The sequence below is a fragment of the Perca fluviatilis genome, chromosome 14 (assembly GCF_010015445.1).
Source record: "Perca fluviatilis chromosome 14, GENO_Pfluv_1.0, whole genome shotgun sequence".
In the NCBI taxonomy this organism is placed as follows: domain Eukaryota; kingdom Metazoa; phylum Chordata; class Actinopteri; order Perciformes; family Percidae; genus Perca; species Perca fluviatilis.
Genome location: NC_053125.1, coordinates 9,129,826 through 9,154,436, shown reverse-complemented (window position 1 = coordinate 9,154,436; position 24,611 = coordinate 9,129,826). Strand labels below are relative to the sequence as shown.

The following is a 24,611-nucleotide window of genomic DNA, read 5'->3' as shown; positions in this document are numbered from 1 at the left end:
ATTAATATTCAGTTTCTGCCAATAGTTCCCCCTAAATCCTCCACACTGCCCTTTTCAAGGGTCAATTCTGTTGAATTAGATAAATTCTGTGATTACTTTTAATGAAAAACAATTGAAGGTGTGACAACCAATTCTGCCCTGAGATATGATGCACAGCTTGAATTCCACCATTGTTACCAGACACTGTGCAGCACAATGGGAATGCTGCACCAAAGGAGGGAGACTGGAAACGAATGTGTGAAGGGATGAAAGAGGCGGAGGAGATTTGATTTAACAGGAAAGAAGAATAAGAGAGGGGAATTACAGGATGAAGGAGGCATTGAAAGGGAAATGAGCCACCTTTTAACCACTTCAGCTCCAAACCACCACTGCCAATCAACTCTACGCTCCACCCCGCCCACTTGTTCTCCCCCCCCAAAAAAAATATCTCCATTGTCATAACCCCATGCCAACCCCCCCCCAACCCCCTCCACTTCCTCTTCCTCCCACCCACCATCCAAACAGTGGCGAACACCAACAGGTGCCTGCCCCACAGGCTTCCCAGTACAAACACATTCCGCCCTCTCGTCACTCCCAGCATGCGCACCCAATCAGGCCGTGGATTCACCCACGGAGCCACGGCCACACAGACACCAAAGGGACAGGAGAGAGAGCTGAACAGTGTGTGCTGCTAAAGGTGCCAACCAGCTGCAATCCAACTGAAGGTGTACCTGTAGCAAAGGGCTAGAAAGGGGTGTCTTTTTCGGGACGCTCCATCTAGATTCCAGGTGAAGGCGTCAAAGTGCCTAAAGGAAAGTGGGGCCTTTTGATTGCACTTAAAAGTGTACAATGTCATGACTGTCATGATTGGACAAATGAAGATGAGGATGATCATTCATGCGAGGATGAGCGCATTAATCATCGTATGCAGCTGCCTTTGTCTCACTTCTACTGGTAAGGTCATTTTATGGAATGCGTGTTGCATTTGTGCTGCCAATGTTCTCAGTTTCAGATATCCTAAAGTTCCCAAGATAAATAAGATCAAACCAAATGTATTTTCCTTGATCTAAATGTGTATCTAAGACATGTAGCATTTGTTGGCACTAATATCAACTCAAATACTTTTTAACTCTAAACGAACCTTATGAATTAAGACGTATATGCTGAATTGTAAAGTGACAGGAAGAAATGGAGAGAAAATAGGAGATGGGGAAAAGAAAAATGTCAGATTGCCTTTGACGTTGACCCTATATTATAAACAACTAATGCCTTGTGCTTGTTGGCGACCTGTAGTGCAGACCCATTCCTCTGTCTGTCCTAACACTACTACTTATTACCTGTTGGGCTACCCAGAAGATAAAACCTTTGCACATCCATTTGCATGCATAAACTTAAAAATGGAAGCCTTTTTTTTATTTTGCATTCAGGATTGTAAATCAAACCAGATGATAAACAAGCATCTCACATCCCACTGCCCTCTGTCAAATCAGTTATTCTCAAGATTATCTTCAATATAAAATCATAGTTGGAATGGATCTGCGAAGACTAGTTCCAGTGGTGGAATGTAACTTAAGTACATTTACTCAAGTACTGTGCTTCAGTACAATTTGAGGTATGTGCACTTTAGTTGACTCTTTTCTTTTCACGCCACGTTCTACTTCTACTCCGCTACATTTCAGAGAGAAATATTTGACTTTTTTTTTACTCCACTCCAATTCATCTGACAGCTTTAGTTACTTTACAAATTAAGATTTTTGCACACAAAACACATGTAGTATTATAAAATACAATGTTTTATTATTAATTAACCCAACAATATACATGCCGGCAAGTCCAGCTGAACTGATTCGACCATTAAACGCTTAGCTGATTGACAGAACTGTTTCTAAAATGTGAGGATATTTCTGCATTTTTTTTGAATACTTTCTTAATTGGTTTTGGAACACATACATATTACAGATCAGTGCGATGCAAATAACCATTTTTTCCCCCTTTTTTTTTTTTTAAGGTGCAAAAATCAAGAGGGACCAAAAATTATAATAATGAAAATCTGAGAAAATAAATCACAAAATAGAGGAATAAAACACACATATATACCTACATGTGCATACATTAATAAATCAATTATAATCAATAAAAAACTAGTTCTTAGCTCAGCTGAAGGGCTTTGACTTGGATCTTCTGACCCCCTCAATGCGAGTGGAAAGAAAAAAAGCTGCCCTGCGCTGGTTTGTGCCCTCCACAGGGGTTGTTGTTCCTGGCCCTGTGTGGGTCCTACAGCAAGGGTGATTTTATAACTGTATTGCCCCGAAGAGAACAGCTAGACAAGATGGACACAGAGGGGGAAATCCCAAATGGAAAGAACACCTTAGTCTACTGTATTTCCTGTCAAAGATAATCAATCGGTTTATCTTGTTCCACCTGAAAAGCAAAAAACACCCAAAGACTGTTCTGCTCTGTTCTGGAATATCTAATGAATCATATTAACACATCATTGTTAGTTAATCAGAGTTTATTTTTGTCCCTGATGGAGCTGGTATCCGAGACATCCCTTTGATCCCGTCCCCCTGCTGCATATCAATTACATTAGCTCAGTCACCTTTGCTACCCAGCGTCCAGCACCTGCCCGCCTGCTGGCTGCCTCCTTTGCATGTCCTGTCTGTCCTTCTCTGTCTTTTCCACATGTTGTTTGGTCACACATTTGGAATGTCTGTCAGCCCATCATCAGCAGGTAGTGCAACACATTTTTTTTTTTGCCGTGTTAAATACTTCACATTTAATGTCGCACCTTTCCTTGGAGTGCATGACAGGTCATTTATAAAAACCCAATTTCTGTTGCTGAGGTTCCTCTGTAGGATTTGGGGGGCACGGAGAACCGGGTTCCAACTTGGAATCGTTTCAGAAATTACGATTCTAATGGAAGCGTTTCTTTATTGGAATTGTTTGGAATCCAATCGGTTCCAAATTTAGCGCACGCTAGCTTTGGTTTCCGTAGCGGCCACCGTACTTCAAGGCGCTTGTTGTGTTGCAGCCATGGAGCCCAGTAAAACCGCCTACGCATGATAGGTGGCAAAACCGCTTTCCACGGGCCTTTTTTTTATTGATTTCCTTATGGGGAGAGCGGTGCCGCCCAGCTAGGCGTGGCGCGCCGCTGACCTTTCGAAAGCGCAACCAATGAGATAACGGCTGTCGTTACCTAGCAACAGGAAATAGCTTCCTTGCCACCCTTGATGATGAATACCTGCGCTGCGCTTTGCTCTTCGCCCTGCCTAGCGGAGCGCAGAGAGCAAATCGCTTATGTGTAGGTGGCTTAAGCGGCGCTCTAGTGTGGCTTCATTTTACGTTGAAAAAAGGCCGGTAAAACTTTAAATCACCATTGAATCAAAAATAATTTTTTCATTGTTCCAACTCCACCCCTCAAAGAATAGGGATCGAGAATCTATGACAACCGTAATCAAAAAGAAGAATCGGAATTGGAATAAGAATTGTTAAAATCAAAACGATGCCCAACCATGTTCCTCTGCAAGGTGAAGAAAATCCTACTGAACAATCCCAATGGATTCTCTCTTCCACATATCTCCACTATTTATTTCCAGATCAGAGAGTAATAATATATGTGCTACTTGACGCTATTAGAATCTGAATCCGAGTCCACCCATACTAGGTATACTGTACATGAGCATACACAGTATATTTTTAGTATGAGTCATCCCAGTGGGAATTGAACCCCTAACCGCTGTAGGCTTGGCTCACTGATCCACAGAGAGCAAACATGCTGTGGTCCGCGTGTCAGTGGAATGTGTCACGTGCTGTGGTTATTTTGTACTTTATATCATTTTATTTCACTTTGGTCTTTTTTTTTTTTTTCACTAAACTGTTGATTTACCTCCTTTTTTAATGCTTTCATTCTCTAACTTTTTGTGTGAGGCATTCTTCATCAATCGGTCAAACTTTATTTGCACTGCAATAATAAGAAAATTCAAGGAGATACAGTAAAACAAATATATGGGACTCTTCTCTTGCACAAGGTGAATAATTACAAATGACAACAGATCCATACAATAAAGAAAAATAAAAAAAACAATTAAAAAAAAAATAGAATTATGAAATAAAACCATAGCCTTAAAATGTTTGAAGTATGGCTGGGCAATATGGCTAAAATCATCTATCCTTACATAGGTCATTTCATATATCGACAAAGAATCCTTGAAACCAGTTAAAGTCAATATGGAAAGTGACATGCAACCAGTGCAAATGGGTGTAGGGCACACGTGTTAAACTCAAGGCCCGCGGGCCAAATCCGGCCCCTCGCAAATTTTGACCGGGCCTGCATATCAGTCTAGGTTCACAATAAATTTTGGCCCGCCTAGATGTGCGGCAGACCAAAAAGATGGGAATTCTTTCTTTATCGCTCTTTACTTTTCAATCACCATTTTGTCAGGTGGTGGTGGCTCTTGGTTCATTGGGTATCACTCCGCCCCCCCATCATTTTCTGTCTCTTTGCATCCATCCTTTCATCCAGGAGCCTCGGAAACCGAGCGGAGGCTCCATCAGAAGCTGTTTAAGAACTACAACATGAAAGTCCGACCGGCTCGTTACTGGGAGGAGAAGGTGATGGTTCGAGTGGGGATGACCCTCTCTCAGCTTGTCAGCTTGGTAAATATGTGACATTACACACTCTCATACATGCAAATACATCCTTATGAATTACTCTTTTATATATCAGGTTGAAACAAAAATATTGAATGGACCAGTGATTTCTTGTTTTTGGACTGTTTGATGGTTTTGATTCATCCGTCCAGATTATTTTGTTCTCGTTTTTGAACGTGATCACGGAAGGCTTGTATCATGTGGATGCACTGTGTTGTTGTCATTATATGTACACATAATTCCCCATGATTTTTTCTAAAGTTATCCTGTGACAATGCAGTGCTATCCTCCAGCAGTCCAATCCCACACACACACACACACATTGGCCAGATCACTGCTGGGTGCATACTCAATTAGTTCCCATAGAGCACCATTGAAAGTAACAGCCCTGTCACACACAACAAGAGACGGTGGCTCCGCTTACTCTTCGTCTCTCCTCCTCCCTTTCTGTGTCTCTTTATCCTGCTACAGAACGAGAAGAACGAAGAAATGACAACCAACGTGTTCATGAATCTGGTATGAGTATGAATTCATCTTCATCACTGAGCCCCGCTCCGCTGCTCCGACTCCTCTCTCTCTCTCTTTCTCTCTCCCTCCGCTGCTCTGTCGCTCTGCCCTCAAATGCACTTGTCACTTTTTATAACCACAAATTATGTCTTGCTTTGTTCTCTGACTCGCTCTTTCGTTTCTGTCCCTCGCCCTCGCTAATTAGAATTCAGGACGGCCTGAGTGTTTGTGACAGTGTGCGTTGAGCGTGCGTCTAAATCGGTGGGATTTAAATGACAAAGACAGGAGAAACTACCGCGTGGATGACAGAGACATCTCTTCTCGTCTCCTCCACTATGGCTGTTAATTCACCTTCTTCCTCCTTGCTCTCTCCTCCCTTCCTTGCTGCCTTCCTTCCCAGGCGTGGATAGACTACAGGCTGGCGTGGAATCCGGAAGAATATGACGACATTGAAGTTTTGAGGATTCCTCCCAACAAGGTGTGGCGTCCAGACATCTACCTCATAAACAAGTGAGTGTCGTCCCATCTGCAGTCACACAGTCATCCATATCATCCATCATCAATCATACAGTAACCAACAGAGGATTTGCCCACGGTCCGTCCATGGCCAAGACTGAGATATCTAAACGACTATTGGATGGATTACCATGACATTTTGTACGGACACTTTACAGCCCCCACAGGATAAAGCCTACTGACTTCTACTGCCGCCATGACCATGACATCTGTGGTTTTGAGATGAAATATGTGTCATTAGCTATTTGCTGACTGCCATGAAATGAGTCACATAAATTCAACGAATGACATTCACATCAGCCTTAGTTCTACTTGAGTGCTAATTAGCAAATGTTAGCATGCTAAAAAGCTAAATGATTGATGCTAAACATGGTAAGAAATATACCTGCAAAAGATCAAATTTTGTCATTTTGACCTATTATTGTCACTTTATTGTATTTTATCTTTTATGACTAGTGCTCTCATTATGGCGACTTTTGTTTTTTTGTTGCTGAGCTGGCCCGTTCTACTGCCAAATACATTTCATTTGACCGTTGACCCCATGTTGAAATAAAAAAAAATGACATTTGTCTATTTCCTTCCTACAGTAATGACGGTCAGTTCGACGTGGCTCTGTACGTCAACGTCTTGGTTTACAGTGATGGGACAGTCAACTGGCTTCCCCCAGCCATCTACCGCAGCTCCTGCTCTATAGAGGTACCGTCTCTAGCTGTATGGCAAGCCAGGAACAGGGACAGTTTATGGCTTGATTGTACTCATTTTAAATACGTGCCATACCCTAGGTTTTACTTTATCTCACACTTTCATCGGTTGTGGAATCTAACTAAATTACATTTACTCACTTAAAGCTGCTGTAGGTCAGATTGTGAAGAGCCAGCACTTTGCTAACAAATTTGAACATCGACAACTTCTCAGTCCCTCCCCCCTTTCTGCTGCAGCCCAAACCGTCTCCTAAGCCCCTCCCACACAAGGGAGTTTGACAGAACTGCCGGCATGTCAGACAGACAACATTTTCAATAACTAAACACCAACACAATGTTAACTTTACTCACCAACAGTAAAACGATGCTAATTAGCAGGCTAGCGTTAGCCATTTCAGCATCATATCTGACCGACCACTGTGCTAACGTTACTATTATCCTCACCAACGTAGCTTTGTGGACTTTTGACTACTAATAACCAAGTGAAAGATAAATCATTCATGGTAATTATGTTACCTGTCGAGAAGAAATGTGGCTACATCTGCATCGTTCTTCAGATCTTTAAAATCCCGGAGCTCACGCCACCTCTGAAAAGCCGCTCCAATATTCAGAGTTTTGGGAAACCTTTCTGCAGCTCGTGCACGGGGAAAGGGGAGGGGAGAACGCTATATATGTGTGTGCCTGAGCAGTGATTGACAGGCAGATAGACCCCCCCCCCCCCGTGGCCCTGATTGGAGAAAATCAACCGGGAGCGGTGGAATTTTGCCAATTGCAGTACAGGCTGTAGGTGGTGCCAGAGGAGCTGGATTTTTTTAATAATACATAATTCATGTAGTTCTACTGGAACATAGGGTCAGTTTCAGCAAATGTGACAGAAAGTTAGTTTTATAAGACTTACCTACTGCATCTTTAAGTACAAATTTAAAGTACCTGTACTTTACTTGAGACTCTTCTTTTTACACCACGTTCTACTTCTACTCCGCTACATTTCAGAGAGAAATATTGTACTTTTTACTCCACTACATTCATCTGACAGCTTTAGTTACTAGTTACTTTATTAATTAAGATTTTTGCACACAAAACACGTGTAGTTATAAAATATATTTTATTTGAAATTCAACTACCCAACACTACAAGTCCTACAAGCCTACAAGTCCAGCTGAAATGATTATACCATTAAACACTTAGCTGATTGACAGAACAGTTTGGATCGTTTCCAGTTTCTAAAATGTGCGGATCTATCTGCATTGAGTACTTTTACTTTTAATACTTTAAGTACATTTTTCTGATGATACATACTTTTACTTGAGTAATATTTACAATGAAGGACTTTTTTCTTGTAACAGAATATTTTTTACTGTGTGGTATTAATTTTACTGACGTAAATGATCTGAGTTCTTCTTCCACCGCTGACTTTCCTGGACCTTTTATCCAGAATCCCATATATGTCAAACTTCCCTTTGGAGAATGATGCAGCCGTTTTTGTAATGTCCACCCCCCGCAGGTGTCGTACTTCCCATTTGACTGGCAGAACTGCAGCATGGTTTTCCGCTCGTACACCTATGACGCCTCTGAGGTGGAACTGCAGTACTTTCTGGATGAAGTGGGCAACGAGATCCAGGAGATTGTTATAGATGAGAACGCTTTCACCGGTTGGTGCCTACAATGACCTTTTTTGAGCACCTTATGATATTATCTGTATATACCTTAGCCCTGCTGTGTTTTTAATTATTTTTACCACACTGTTTTTTTGGGGGGGAAGCACAAATAACCGGGAGGTCTGGGGGAGAATTTTGAGCGTCAAACACTTAATTTCCTGCATTCTGGTGAATTTGTATGCAACAATTTATAATGCAAGTGTCTTTATTTATGTAAAGGAAATTATTATTCTGCTGTATTGTTCTAAACTTTCTGCATATTTAAAACATCCCACGTTGTTTATAAGGAATCATGTGCCATACATCTCGACAGTCAATAACATATCCATTAGAGAATGAGACCTTGTTAAAAGCCATGAGCTCTAAAGTTTAAATCTACATAAAAGACATTTAAAATCACAAGAAATCACATCTTTAGTTTTCACCATCCTGTTGTCCTCCCCCACAAATCTACCTCTTCTAAATATTGGGAGGGACATATCCCCTGCATCCCACGCCCCCGAAATCTACGCCTATGCTTTTCTACCATTTTACTGCATGTCCCAAAGATTAGAGTAATAGTGAGCATATGTCTCTTTCTCCACAGAAAACGGAGAATGGGCCATCTGTCACAAACCCTCCAGAAAGAACGTCAAGGAGGACCTTTACGAGGACATCACCTTCTACCTCATCATAGAGAGGAAGCCTCTCTTCTACATCATCAACATCATCGTGCCCTGCATCCTCACCAGCGTGTTGGCTATATTTGTCTTCTACCTGCCTCCTGGAGCAGGTCAGCACATCAGACATGCTTTGACACTGACTGATCATGTGTCTGATACAGACTCCTTCATGAGGCAGGGCGGCCATTGTGCACGATCACGGAAGGCTTGTATCATGTGGACGCGCCGACAGTTTTATTGTCATTACTTAGAATTCCTCATGGGGGAGACAGAAACTATGAACTATAAGTTTAAATCAGACATCTGTCTTCTTTACCAACAACGGACCAGCATACACTTGCAAACACGCCTTTGTCCAACATTTTTAAAGATTAAGCCATTTCATCAATTGCATTTTTTTCACAGCAAAAGGTCTTGTTATCATGTCTTAGGTCCGTTTCCACTGGCAAGCGCCATTTCCACGCTTCCGATTCCCATTCTGTTTAAGCAGCAGCGCAGTGCTGTGCAATGCAATTCTGGTAGCTTCGCGGCAACGTTCGTGTGGTGGGGCGTCAAGATGTCCTCTTCTTATTTGCATAGCGTTGAATCCAGGCTACTTTATGCAAATGAGGAGCAGGCAGCTCGACTCGCCGCCTCTCATAAACTTTTGAAAACATCAACTAAACAATCTATTAAATTAAACAGATTAGACAGATTCAGCAACTGCATAGCCTATTTCTCGCATAAAATGTTTCCAGAAACACATTTCAGTGAACTATTTTTTGCAAAATATGAGAGTTTTCGAGCCGCCATGTTGGTCTGTTTTGAAATCGGGGCGAAGACAGCCTCGCATCAAGCGTTCGTCCAATCAGGTGCAGCCATCGCGGTTATAGCCGGTTTTCTTTGCCGTCAGTGTTCAGTGAAGAGAAACTGATCACTGCTAGTGGCAAAACCCACTAGCGTGCAATGCTGGGAAGCGAGGCGATCCCTGCCTTCAAAAAACGCCACAGTGGACACGTAGATATGGAGTTTGCCCTTTTCAACATAAAACAGACGCCAGCAGAGTAATATGCGTTGCTGCGCTGTTCTAATTCATTCTCCCTGTTGTCTGCAGGAGAGAAGATGACTCTCTCCATTTCCGTCCTCATCGCTCTGACTGTCTTCATGCTTCTGCTGGCTGACAAGGTCCCCGAGACCTCCCTCGGCATTCCAATTATTGTCAACTACGTCTTGTTCACCATGATCCTGGTCACGTTCTCGGTCATCCTAAGCGTAGTCGTCCTTAATCTGCACCACCGAACGCCCAGCACACACATCATGCCCAACTGGGTTCGAAAGGTGAGGTTAGGTTTAACAAATTCAGTGAACACCAGTGTTGTAGTCGAGACCACCTAAACCGAGACCAAGTCATCACCAAAACCAGAATGTTTCGAGACCGAGACAAGACCAAGACTTTGAGGGTTTAAGACCAAGTCAAGACCAAGGCAGGGCCAGACCGAGTCAAGACCATGACCAGACCAGTGCCAGAAAGCCAGAACTTCTTCTGTCTCCGAGATTCACTTTGTTGGGAGTGCGTGTTAAGGGGGCAGGGAGAGGGGGTTAACAGTAACCCATTTTAAATTAGAAATTAGTCATGTTATTGGTTGCATTTGAAGCAGGACGTTTTACATCCAATCACAGCAATGATGTTAACACATACATCAGACAATGCACAGACAGTTTAGCGATATCCCTCCAGTTGTGGTCTTGACGGGTCTTAAAATAAAATCCTGAGTCCTCTTTATCTGAGAACGAGACCAGACCGAGTAAAAATGTGGTCGATTCCGAGACAGAGACCTTCAAAAAGTGGTCCTGAGACCTGTCTTAAGACCAAGACAGATCTCAAGTACTACAACACTGATGAACACCCATGTAGGCTATATCAAATACTGTTGAGAACCTCGATTTCACTGATTTTGTTTTTACCTCAAATTTACAGGTATTCATTCACTTCCTGCCCAAGTACATCGGCATGACAAGGCCAAACCCAGAGGAACCTCTGGTGAAGGAGGAGTCTAGTGAGGACTTGCCCATCCAAAGCTTCAACGGCAGGCAGCCTGGAGGAGAGTACTTCATTCGAAAGATCAACCCTGATCTCGTCTTACCTTGGAGAGGCAGGTAAGGACACATTTACTGACAAGGAATCTGACTCAGTGACGCATGACTCAATCGGCTTGATGCTGTCTCTCTCGGTAAGGTGTTTTCCTATAACTAACTGCAAAAAAAGTTATTATTAAAAGAATGTCTTGGTTTCCCCCAGAAAGGTTGTTAGGCCCGGTGGCAAGTGTCTTTTTTTTTCGACGAGGGCCCGGCTGGGGCCCGTCACAGACTGATGGCATCATTAATGTAGAGTCCCAACAGTTTCTGTGATAACAGAATCATGGAAGGAATTGTGAAATTGAGAATTTGAGAGAGCTGTAAGACAGATTCAATGGGACCCTACATTCAAGGTGCAGTAAGCAATGCTGCGCAAATATTTTTGATATTTGATCTTGACTGCTAAACATATACAACCCATCCCCCCAGTGGGCCACCTGGCTTGCAATACACTGGGGGAAACCCTGGAATGTACAGAAAAGAAAGCATGGGATGTCCAAAAAGGCACTTTAGTTGTTTTTTACCGATTTCGGTTTATGAGAGTATTCCAGAACTTGCTGGAGACACTCAAAAATAAGTGTTGTATTTATCAAACATAACCCATTACAGTAACGCTTCGGGAATAAGATGTAAAGTTAATAAGAATTAATACTCTAGGTATTTTTTTTAACTAATAGGTATGTATTCTTATATTGTAGGGTACAGTATGACCTACTGAGCCACAATCTGACACAGATCTCTTAAAGATACCTCTATATTTAAAGAGTATGTGGGTCTCTACTGTATACTGAGTGCTATGAAATACATACAGCTGACTTTTTGTTCTTTCAAGAGTAACAGATTAGCATATTTGAAGGGCCCAAGTGACTTTTCCGTAAAAGGAATAACAGCAATCTGACTAAATGAGACTTCTGACACCAAGGATGATACGGAGACAGAAATGTAATAAAAATGCATTTTGTTCAGCCTTCTTAAAAGCCATAAAAGTCATATATTCGTCACATTTTTATCATTTTTTGTGTGTAGAGAAAAAAAAAATCAGTTTAATAAACCACAAAATACTGAAATGTAATGTCGGCAAAAGAGCTCTTGGGTTGAGTTATTGAGCGAGACTGCCAAAAAGGTTATATTGTCTATATTCTTCACACCTGTCAAGACTGTTAGACTCCATACACCCAAAGTAATACCCATCAGAGTCATTCATCCAGATTCAGCCTCTTTCTCGGCTACAATGTGCTGATCTGGACATTACCCTAGCAGAAAGCCATTTCTATTAATGTTAATAAAATCCAGCACAGGCATGAATCTTCTTTTTAGAGTGGGCCAAAGTTTGAATGTTGGATCCGATGCCAGCCTAGCTATTATAGTAGAGTACACAGTGTGCTATAGACTTGGCAGAATTACAGCCGTCACCACAGCAGCGCAGAGAATCTGTAAAGGCAGTAACAGTGTGTGCACTTCCTTGTGCCTCACATATTTAATACCATATTTAATACAGTCACATGAAAAGGTACTCTGACGGATAAAAAAAAAGATTAATGACATGCACTCATGTATCCTCGCCTAAGCTCCTCAGAGATGCTCCCTCGGTGCTCGCTTCTCGGTCCTCGGGGCAGAAATAAGAGATTTGAGACGGCCTTCACCGAGGAGGGACAGAACAAATTTTGGTTCGACCAAGGAGTCAAGGAGCTTTCAAATAAGGGCTGTGAGATGCAGCCAGAGAGACTACAAAATGAGATTCATACTTACATGACAGGGGTGACAAGAAAACGAGGACTAATTACACAAAGACAGGCTGACGAGGAAAGACATGCAGGGCAGGACTACAGAGACACATGATGGACACACAAGCACAGAAACGCAAAAAACTATCACACGGTCTGAAGTAATATAAAACTAAAAGTCCAAAGGCCACTGGCCATAAAGCAGGACCGTGACATATCAATCTGTTATCTAATATGCTGCTTTAAACTGTACTGTCCCTCCAACCATGCTGGCTTCAGTCTGGCTAATCTGCCAGTAGGCTTGGGCCTTGCCACCCAGCCCTGGCATCACAAGCAGCCCCACCGTCCTGTGAACCAGGCCCTTTGCTGGGCATCTCTCATCCCGTTCCAAAGGCATCATATTCAGCCCCAGCTAAGCCCCACGCCCACGGCCACAGTCGCCAGCCACTAAGCCTCTGTTTAGGTTGGACATTAGGGGGTAATCCCACAGAAAGGAGGTGGAGCGACGGGGAAGAATAGATACGGGTAGATGAGTGGAAGGGAAGACCGGCGATGAGTGATCGGGGCAGAGGATTTTGTCTTTGTTTTTTAATGTGGAGGAGAGGGAGGGCCGGGCACCATCAGCCAGTCTGTGTCATGCACTGTAGTCTTTTCCTTCATTCACCTCTCTTTATCTTGTTAGTCTGTCAGAGGGCTAGATAGAAAGCCAGGTGCTGTCCTTTACAACACATTTACATTGGTGGAAAGTATAACGAATTACAATAACTCGCGTCACTGTAATTACTTTTAACTTCGGTAGATTTTTATACCGCTAATTTTACTCGTGCTCGAGTAAAAGTTCATCCAAGTAGTAGTACTTTTACTGAAGTAGAATGTGTTTGTACTCTTTCTACCTCTGCACACTTATGAGAGTCATCTGCATGTTAGATGTAGCTTGCTTGTGGATCTCCATTTGAGTGTATTAAGTTGGTATCACTGTGTGTGTGTGTGTGTGTGTGTGTGTGTGTGTGTGTGTGTGTGTGTGTGTGTGTGTGTGTGTGTGTGTGTGTGTGTGTGTGTGTGCGTGCGTGCGTGCGTGCCTGCATGCAGGGGGGGTAAGTGGGGTAAGTGTCATGGTGAGAGAGGCTCCATGTATCTGCAGTAATGAATACAAGCCGTGGAATGTGTATGGCATGCAGAGCACCGCATAGCTCAGCCCTGAGCTGTGGATACGCACGCACCGCACGCGCACATACACGCACACACACACACACACACACACACACACACACACACACACACACACCATTCCTGCAGGAGCTCTCGGCCGCTCATTTTTATTGTCCTGCAGTCCATCTGTTGTCACGCTGTCTCCCCGTGCCTGTGATAACTTGTCCTGCTCCTTCCCCTCTCTGGTGCCAGAAGTTCTGGACAGTATTCACATCATGCACACCCTGTATATACTAAACTACATGCATGGACTGTATACATGTACTGAAGTGCCCATTTGACAGGTGCACTGTGGTATCGAGCCAGACTCCTTCACATAGAGCTCCCTCTCTCTTATGTTTTACTGTTTTGTGTTCCTAATAGCGTCCTGTGTATTTTAACACATGATACTGAATTATAAAAAGTAATTGACTATGACTTAGAAGAGGGCAATATGTTGTAATGTCTGCTTTTACCGAAATTTATGTTAAAATTGAAGACCATAAACATAAAAAATCATTACACCGTATACAGTAGTTTAGTATAATATATATATATATATATATATATACATACAAGATTATTCTATTGCTTGTGCTGCATGTTATCTTATCTTCTTTGTTTACTGTATGTTACAGATTCTCATGTGTGCTGCATGTGCAATGTTGATGGATTAATCAGGTTGTAATGTAAATGTCTTAAGCCCTATTCGCATGAGACTAGTATTACCTGGGGATCTCTAGTAATGCGTAATAATTACCGAGGTTGTTTGTGATCTTAATCCCGTGCAAATCTGCCATGTCTGTACTTTGTCAAGTAAAGGTTCCACTGCAAATGACCTACTATATTTAGCCAAACACAGACGTTGTGTTATAATATTGGTCCAAACCGAATCGGCATCTCTGTGATTCGGGGTTGTATTGTCTGCGTTGCCAATTATAAATGAAAGTTTTGACAGAGCCTTGACATCATACCCGTGGCATTGTGTCAGTAAATAACGAGAAACGAAAGCCGTACAAATCACAGACGTCTGGGGGCTATATTATTCAAGAGCTGCCACAGATCACGAGACAGCAGAAACCATAGCAACTGACGGAGTTATCGATGAGTCTACACTTACTGATCCTGCCGTGATTCTGTCATTTTGAAATGAAGTTTCTGTATTAGGAAGATACGATAATATAGTCTTTATTATCACACACTGGGGAAATTCCCTTGTAACAGCAGCTCAAAATCAAAATTCAAACATGGCCTTAGAACGCTGTCGTAGCAGAAGCAAACAGAGACTCTGTGGCAGATAGTTTTTGATATTTTTTTGGAGTGGTTAAATATATAACACAAATACACATTAAATAGACATAGGAAAAATATACAAAAAGTATTATGAGAAATAGAAAAAATAGAATAAGAGTTAGAATAATAATAGTAATATGTACACTATGAACACACTTATTATAAACAGACAGGTAAACAAAATATATACACAGATATACAGCTGAGTAAGGTGCGTATGAATAGAAATGACATATTGCACAGTATACACAGAGTACTAAATGAATAAATATGCATAGTGCAGAATATTGTCAAGTGATGGCTCATGTGGCGGAATCAGCTAGCAGTGCTAAATCATGATGTTGTATTAAAGAGTCTGACTGCTGCTGGAATGGAAAATTCTGATTAAATATGCTCAGCATTACATATTGTGTTACATAATTTTGCTCTGATGAGAATATCAGAGTTTCATTGTGATCAGTGCAGTTGAAGAAAAAAAAAAACACTGTTCCATGAACTTATGAATCAGACTTTTAAATACACAAACACCAAAAGATAAAAGATGTAAAGTGCTGACACTGAGGTGATGCAAAAAATATATCCCAAGTTTTTACAAGAGGTGAATGGTGAATGGGGCGATGGGAAGGGCAGGGCAGCAGGAGCAAATAGTTAACACCCTATTTAAGTGTTTGCTTCAACCTGTGGAACTGTGGTCAGACACCTGAGCTGTTACACAAGAACAGTATATGTTGTAGGGTCAAGTAAGCATAAATAAGTTAAAGGGAAAGTTCAGATATTTTAAAGGCTGGGTTGCATGAGGTACTTATCCATAGTCCGTGTATCAGCTACAGTTAGTCTCGCATTGCCGGACCTTCTTTCGAAGAGCTGCGGAGGAGGGTCTGGCCAGTCCACGCAGCATTCCGGAATGGGAGAAAAAAAACGTGTTCGGGTTTGTTGGCATTTCTTTAAACCAATCTCAATTGTCTTGGGCGTAGGGTTGCAAAATTCCGAAAATTTTCAAAGTTGGAAACTTTCCATGGGAATTAACGGGAATAAATGGGAATTAATGGGAATAAACTGGCTATTTTTAATATTGCTTGTTATAATATGGTTAGTCTATAACAGGGAACTTAAATGTAGTTGAAAAAAAAAAACACATCTTGCAGCATAATCTTGGTTAAAACAACCTCATTTAATGCAACTTCAATTGAATGTCCTCACCGCACGGAGCAACGGTGCCTCTGCATAAAAAAAAGTGTAAGTGTGTGCAGGAAGTTTTTTTTTCCCCGGTTAACAAAGACTGGCATAGCATAAGAAATGTATCTCGCGTTAGTATTATTGTAAAAATATAATTATTGTAGTTCTGACATTATAGCTTGCCCCAATATGTGTTCCTATGATTGCAAGGTTACAAAAGCCTAGAGATTGTTTAAAAGCCCCAAATATCCTTTTAAAAAAATATTGTGGTTGAGCAGTTAACGCAGAAAAGCATGAAGGCACCACAACACGGGTCTTCATAATTTTTTTAAGCCAAGGACCCCTTCACTGAGAGAGACGGATCATGGGCCCCCTACTACAGATATTGTATAAAATGAAGTTGCATATTAAACTGGACCTACAATAACGTGTGGGTGGCCTAAAGCCTTCTTATATACCTTTTTAGTACATAGAATACTAAGCTTATAAAATATTAATTGTTGGCATAAATCATGTTTTAATGTGAAGCATACATGTGACAAAGTGGATCCTTTTAGGATGAACTATCTGTGGATGGCTACCTTAGAGACTACTTTACCTATAGGCCAGTAAGCCTATCATCAATGGTTTTTTCCTTACAAATAGGCCGATTTATATTTGCTAATAATATGTTGGATTCATGTTGACATTTCGACCCCCCTTCGGTTACTCTGAGGACCCCCTGTTGAAGATCTCTGCACTACAAGAACGCTGTCAATAAGGCTCTCTCTCTCTGCTCGTGTGTTTTGGTTTATGGAACAGCTGTGTGAAGGGAAGAATGAAGGGGTCAAAGGTCATGGCATCACATGAATGTTGACCCAGTGTTGTGTCAGCGTGCTGCTGCTGTCACTCAGTGTCCAATAGAGCGACAGGAAGGGGCCTGCAGCAGTTCTGTTAGGGGCTGGGTACCCAATTCAGTACTTTTTTAGGCACCGACCGAATTGCTTTTAAATGACGTGGCATTTTTCGATACGAGTGTCGAATGCCATGTCATCCAATACCCAATTTCAATACCTAAGGAGTTTACTCCTCAGAGTCAGTGAAAACTGTTATTTATCGAGCAATAACAAACTGGAATAAGTTATCCCTGAAAATCCGGTTGATTTAAAGATAAATCATCTTTCAAAAAGTATATGCAGAGGCACAGGCATAGATTTCGGGGGGGGGGAGGCAGGGGATGTGTCCTCACCCGATATTTAGAAGGCGTACATTTGTCCTCCTCAAAAAAATATCAAAGACAGTCCACTCCCCAAAAAGAGGTAAAAGAAAAAAAATGTTCAGGGGGCTCAGAACATGTTTAGAGCCTTCTTACTTGGGCTGCTTCTTAGGGTTGTGTTTCTCCATAAGTTGAATGTGTGTCAACTTTATTACAGTATTGAAGGAAAAACCGAAGAAAAAGTTTATATTTAATCCCCAAAATTGAAAACTGAACACCTAACCAACAAATGAATATCGGTATAGTATAGTATAGTCGGATATTCAGATCCAGCCCTACTTCTTACCAAAAAATATGTTTTCTACCGATTTCAGGAAATTAAGTGTTTGACGTTCAAAAGGTTTTGGGGGAGGACCCTCAGACTCCCCAGTTATAATGTGTCGTCGTTGTCGTCCCTCCCCACCCCCCAAGGTTGAAACTAAACCTAAGCCCTTGTGCAGAGGCATCTATCTGGCATGCAGATGAAAGCTTGAATACTGGAAAGTACCTGGAGTAGTCTTGAATAAAACAATGTTTGTTCTGTGTGCGAACAGGTTTTGGATTGTGGGTTATTTATAATGTGATAGTTATTGAGTGTGACTGTTAGTTTGGTCTCTTGGTTACGGGAAGAGAGTGTGTGTGTGTGTGTGTGTGTGTGTGTGTGTGTGTGTGTGTGTGTGTGTGTGTGTGTGTGTGTGTGTGTGTGTGTGTGTGTGTGTGTGTGTGTGTGTGTGTGTGTGTGTGTGTGTGTGTGTGTGTGTGTGTGTGTGTACACATGAATGTTTATGTATGTGGGCGTTAAGTTTATTGCATATTGAGGTGATGTTGCATATATTCTTATAATGGAATGTCTGCAATGTAATGAGTATGTATGGGCCTGTAACAATTATTACATAATTGTCTAATTGTCAACTTTTTTACGTAATCGCGGTGTCTTTGGTTAACCGCAATTAATTGCTGACATTAGCGAAGGTCTTAAGGGGTATGTTGGTTGTTGATGGCAATTCTGGATTTTGTTTAGATGTGCCAAATTGTAATTATTGGTTAGTGGACTGTTGAGCTAAAGCTATGCTAGTTGTTGGCACTTGACCCTACACACGTTCATAACAATAAAAATGACAAGGGGGGGGGCATACAGTTAGAAAAAATGTTTTAGAGGCGTGGTTTACTTACTAGGCTGTGTACCTGTGTTACTAGTACATTATCTGGGACACATAACAGTGATAAATATATATATATATATATATATCCAAAAGATGGATCATGGAATTCATTCAAAACTTTAATTTGTTTAAAAAAAAAAACATTTGTCAGAAAGAGACAGTTATGTTGTTAATCGCAATTATTTCTGAGACAATTAATTGTACAGTAACATTTGGAATTGTTACAGCTCTAGGTATGTATTGTGTGTCTAGTGTGGACCCCAGGAAGAGTAGCTGACTGCTACGGCATCAGCTAATAGGGATCCTTTTAATAAACAATAAGCCAATATGCATGCAGCATGCAGCATATGCCTCTCCCGAGATCTAATAAAAAAAAGTTTGGGATTGGCTGTCTTAACGTTACACCTCGTAGAGGCACGCAGGAAAAAGTCTACGTTACACACAGAGCCGGGGCTCACGTCGTAGGAGCTGAAAAACGAATGAAAAGATTTGTGCCGTAATGTGTAATGTTGTCATTTTTGTTTTGTTAAGTAACTAGTAACGTAAAGCTGTCAGATGTATTTCTCTCTGAAATGTAGCGGAGTAGAAGTAGAAAGTGGCGTGAAAAGAAGAGCCTCAAGTAAAGTACATGTACCTCAACATTTGTACTTAAGTACAGTACTCAGGGGCGTCGGACTGGGGGTGGAAATGGGACTGAGTACCCATGAGGGCCCAAAAAAAATGCTAGAATGAATAGCTGTGGATACTGGGTGGGGCCCATACAGAATGCCTTTCTACAGGGCCCCAGACAGTACTTGAGTAAATATACTTAGTTACATTCCACCACTGTGTGTGTGTGTGTGTGTGTGTGTGTGTGTGTGTGTGTGTGTGTGTGTGTGTGTGTGTGTCTCCTACACTGGACAGCCAATGTCAGCGCTGGTTTGGTTCTGCAGAGGTGAACAATGCTGTGCAAGTGACTCATGAGCGTCGCAGCATAAATCGTGTGTAATGTAAAGGCTGTTGCTGCATTTTTTAACTTCTCCTAGAGGACATGCGTCCACGTATTTGCATGACCTCCTCAAATAAGAATGGGTTTCTTTAGGGAACAGCGTCTTACTTTGTCCATTTGTTCACTGGTATTAAAAAAAAAAATAAGACTTAAGAATAAAATGTTAAATCAACGAATGAATAGTAAAGATAATTGCAGTTAGTACATTTCTTTCCATTTGTAATATTTACAACATATTGTAATTGAGCATAGTGCTTTTTTTAATGTTGTAACATACATCTCTATAAAGTTTTCTTTTAATTTCCGATCATTTATAAGATACATCAGCTGGTACCGTGCACCATCATTTATAATTTATATATATATATATATATATATTTATATATATATATATATATATATATATATATATATATAAATAAAACAATACAAAACATTTAAGAATGGTATACATACAGTATACAGTGGAGTGCAATAGGTTTTTAGAGTTTTGTGAGATTTTAACATCAGGGATGCACATGTGGAATGTAACTGTAAAGTAATGAACTTACTAGAAATAATTAGATAAGATATAGTTGAATTTATCCTGAAGGGACTTTCTTATGCACAAGATGCTATGAATGTGTGCTAAAATGGTAAAGTAGTAAATATACTGTATATAAACATACATGAACACAGATAATGGGATAGAATAAGGAATAAACAAATGGAGGGGCAATAAAAGGAGACTTGGTGCAAGACATGAATCATAAGTTGGCAGTAACTAATTACAAATTAAAAGCATAGAAATATGAAGTATGAAGTTTAAAAGAGAAAGTGGTCAGTCCTTTGCCAAAGAGAGAAACTAAACTTTTGTTGCAGGTATTTTTCTTATATTTTTTTTTAGGCATAATTAGATTTTTTTGGAAACCGGTAGCAGCATATGACTATTAGACTACAAAGTGTTGTAAAGACCTACATTTCTTACAGTGCACGTAAAGGCGCCAGCAAATAGCACAGTTGTGTAAACTATCTTGGAAACTTGGACAGAAATTAAAAAGACAAAATTCCTTGTTGCAGCCAATGCCAATGTTTAAAATGCCCATCCCCCCCCCCACTACTTTCCCACTTCTTTGTTAAGGTGTGAGAGCACAGTGCAGCTCCAGCGGCTCCCAAACACTGACAGCTACTGTCTGGTCCTCCCTCCCAACCTGAAGTCAGCCATCTCTGCAGTGACATACATGGCCGAGCAGCTGAAGAAGCAGGACACAGACGACACGGTGAGAAATGGACACGCCACGCCACACGCTGTCAGGCAGCTTGTTATTCAGTCTGCGGCCTGCCGCTCCTGAGCTCGGGGTGTTCCAAACATGCCCCAACGATGTCCATGTGTCATTGCATACATACAGTACCTCGCTGACTCAGTGCTCCCCACGGCCTGCACAATGTCTCTTGTTTTTAATCGTCATCATAGTCTCGCTTTGCCAGACCTTCCTCCACAGCGCTACAGAGGAGAGAGAGAGCTCTGGTTTATTAGCATGTCTTTAAACCAATCACAATCGTCTCAGGCGGTTAGGGTTAACCGAACGTACCTTACGTTCACAAGTTGTTTTAGTGAGGCGACAGAAAACTCCGATTGGACAGATAGTCTAGCTAGCTGTCTGGATTTACCCTGCAGAGATCTGAGGAGCAGTTAACCAGAGTCCTCACAAATCCACCGGAGGTTAGAATGCCAACACAAAGAAAGAGGAAGGTGAAGGACATCCGGCCGAAAATTAGGGGACATCCGGCGAAATTTCAGGCGGCACCTGAACAATCCCGAAAATGAAACGTCGTCGATTATAGACTATCGTGATGATCAAGTGGCGCAATAAACGCATCGCAAAATACTGCGACGTATCGCGAAAGACACCCGGAGATTTTTTTTTTTTTTGTTAGTTAAAAGAAAAATATCAGTAGAAAACTGCACTTTAAAATGTAACCGTCATTGCTTTTTTTTAAGTGGTGCCTTTTATGTTCTATTCAAATTCAATTTGCTCAATAAAAGAAGGTTGGAAACGATTTCCTTTCATTTGTTTTAAATTGAACAAGCAATTTGTCGAATTTAAAACAAATGAAAGAGCAAAAATGAAGAAAAAAATCAATTGAAAAAGCAGTAGAAATGTGAAACTGAGTACACTTTAATATCTGTTTATTTATTGCAAGCAATTATCGTAATATTCAACCATGTTATCTCATATTTTCCTAATGTCGTGCAGTGCTAGTGCTTACAGTAGTTGCTTGTGTGTGTGTGTGTGTGTGTGTGTGTGTGTGTGTGTGTGTGTGTTCCCTCTAGATGACAGGAGACTGGCAGTTCATCGCCCTCGTGGTGGACCGCCTCTTCCTCTGGTTGTTTGTCATCATCACCACCCTGGGCACCCTGGCCATGTTCTTGGACGCCAGTTTCAACTATACGCCCGAGAACCCTTTCCCATAGCAGACCGAACACACACACACTCGGAGTTTGAAGAATTGCTTGGTCGTTAATTCTTGTTATTGGTGATTTCGGAGATCACCGGATCTGACTTTCCATAAATACCTTATTACCTATTCCATATATATCTGTTCTCTGAAATGTTTTATTTAAGGTTAGGTAGCCGATAGTCTCGCATCGCCAGACCTATCCCCACAGCGCTGTGGAGTAAGGTGTGGCTACACCACAGATGCATTCTGGGATAGGAAAAAAATAAAAAAACGCTCTGGGTTGTTTGCATTTCAATAAACCAATCACAATCGTCTTGGGCGTTGCTAAGCATTGGTCGAAGAGACTGTGGCTCTGCAAAATGGTCTCAGGAAGGAACTTGTTTAGGTGGAACATTAGCACCCTGCAAAAGAAAACGCCACACGCTAATATCAAATGAAGTTAACTGTTGACACAACAGAGTAACGTGAGCTATTTAAATTAGCCGGATACATGGTTAAACCTCATCAGCTCTTACCAATGTATCGCAGTGGGTATTTTGTCCATAGCAAATCCCACCAATCGGTCCCTAAACGTCCCATTTAGAGAGGAAATGGCGTAGTCATATTCTTTTTAAATCTTTACAATCATTCCCTGAAAGAACCAAGCAGGCCTGTCTTGTTGCACGATCCAATTTTTCTTCAAAACTTGCCATTTTTAGCGTGTAGTTTGCTAGCTCGAAGTTTGTTGAGTTTTGACCTGCTGGATGTTACGGAGATTATCCAGTAAATGATATCCAGTCGTCGATCCAGACTAGGTAGCAGAAGAAAACACGTCATATTTGCATAAAGTAGAACCATGTACACGTACAGTGCCTGAATTGGACCAAAAAAAAAGTGCCAGTATAATTCAGCAGTTGCTTGACATAACCATGTGTCTTGGATATATTTATATTCATACGTATATCTTGTAGGGGTGACCCCAGAATAGTCTATTTTATCTAAGGAGCCTGATTTGACTGCCAATCTCTCAGTCGAATCGTCGCAGTGTGTAAAAAAATAAATAAATGGGGTTATGAAACAAAGCATCATTCCATTCAGGCTATATGGGGGTGCTGGATGTTTGATTTTACATAGAACTGCTTGGTTTCTTCCAATAAATCATGATGTGTTTGTGTAAATATAAGCCATAGACCAGGGGCGTCAAACATACAGCCCGTGGGCCAGAACGGGCCCGCTAAAGGATCCAATCAGGCCCACTGGATGACTTTGCAAAGTGTGATAATTGAAAAGAAGTAATTCATTCCAATTTTCCTTTCATCTCAGAAAATATCCAGGTTCTTTTTCTGTAAATGTACGACTTTAATCTCAGAAATTCGGAGTTCTTCTCTCGGAATATTACCCCTCTACGTTCAGTAACATTTTTTTTCTTTCTACGGTGGCCTTAAACGCTGTCAGAAGCAAACAGAATCTCTGTGGCCGATATTTTTGGAATATATATATATATATGTGTGTGTATAGCCATACAGCCTATGAGATAAGCCTATCAATAATACTGTTGATATCAAATAGAAATAAGGGTACTTATGTGGACAAAAATCCGTTGCCGGTACTCCGTGCTGGGGAGTACTGGCCCATTTCAGGCACTGATGTACACACAACCTACATGATAAAAGAATCCATGTATAGATTTTTTTAGAAGGTACATATGTGGGAACACTCACTGGTTTTGCATTCTTTTTTGTCTAAATCATGTATTTAACACATTGTGATATCCATTATTTGAGTCTAAAAGCTTGAAATACATTTTTCTCTAACGCGACGAGACTTGTTTGTGCCTCTGTACTTTGTGGAACATGCAGGAAACAGTGATTACACTTAGTGATTGTTATGTTGGCCTGACGTCAGTAGAGGGCAGTAACATAATGTTAATTCAAAAGCTGAGACCACTGCTGTTGAAAGGGCTGCAAAAGGTACATACACACACATATAGAAATGCAGTACCACTAAAGATTTGGACACACTTTCCCATTCACTTGAATGAGAAAGTGTGTCCAAATGTTTGATTGGTACTGTATTTCTATAGTTTTTGTAAGGAGAAATGGTTTTTTTTTGTCAGTCTCCTATCACAAATGAACACAAGAAGGTGGAAAACTTGTGTTTTGGGGTCCTGGAGACTTTTCTCAAATATAAGTCACATCATTAGGTAAATAACATAGCCAACTATTCTTTATCTGTAAATACATTTGAGGCGGACAGTTTTATGTTTTCATTTGTTTCGTCATAATTTGTTTATGACAAAAATAACTCCGTTGCCTGTTGGAACATATGATATCATTAAAAAAATAGAAGTACTATAAAACACTGTTTACAGAGACCAGAATTTAGTCGGATGTTTGTAGACGCCTTGAAGTATTCTGTGGCTTTAGGAAGTCAACAATGTTCTTGTACAGCATTGACCTACTTTGGGTCAATACAGCACTGACATAATAATGGCTTAACTTTACCCAGTGTTTAAAGGCAGAGTCACCAATCAAATCACTATTTTGAGCCAGCGGTGGTGTTATTTACCCAGACTAAAACATGGTATGGTTGTCAACTGTTTTAATCTACTTTAGCTCTTCTTAAACTTACATGTC

The 24,611-nt window shown here is 41.1% G+C and overlaps 1 protein-coding gene across 1 annotated transcript; it reads left to right on the top strand.

The window, feature by feature from the left end:
- The first annotated feature begins 503 nt into the window (after positions 1-503).
- On the top strand, positions 504-23,794 carry chrnb1l (cholinergic receptor, nicotinic, beta 1 (muscle) like). The gene is made up of 11 exons (XM_039821414.1): positions 504-933; positions 4,502-4,635; positions 5,101-5,145; positions 5,537-5,646; positions 6,240-6,348; positions 7,858-8,005; positions 8,598-8,783; positions 9,767-9,990; positions 10,631-10,809; positions 20,675-20,813; positions 21,869-23,794. Exons 1-11 carry the CDS (start codon positions 834-836, stop codon positions 22,007-22,009), a joined length of 1,515 nt encoding a protein of 504 aa, XP_039677348.1. The 5' UTR covers positions 504-833; the 3' UTR covers positions 22,010-23,794.
- The last annotated feature ends 817 nt before the right edge of the window (positions 23,795-24,611 follow it).

Excerpts from the sequence above, each read along its gene's own strand:
- chrnb1l (XM_039821414.1), top strand. The coding sequence starts at position 834 with ATGACTGTCATGATTGGACAAATGAAGATGAGGATGATCATTCATGCG. Across the intron at positions 934-4,501 it reads CCTTTGTCTCACTTCTACTG|GAGCCTCGGAAACCGAGCGG; the intron begins GTAAGGTCATTT and ends CCTTTCATCCAG. Across the intron at positions 20,814-21,868 it reads AGCAGGACACAGACGACACG|ATGACAGGAGACTGGCAGTT; the intron begins GTGAGAAATGGA and ends TGTTCCCTCTAG.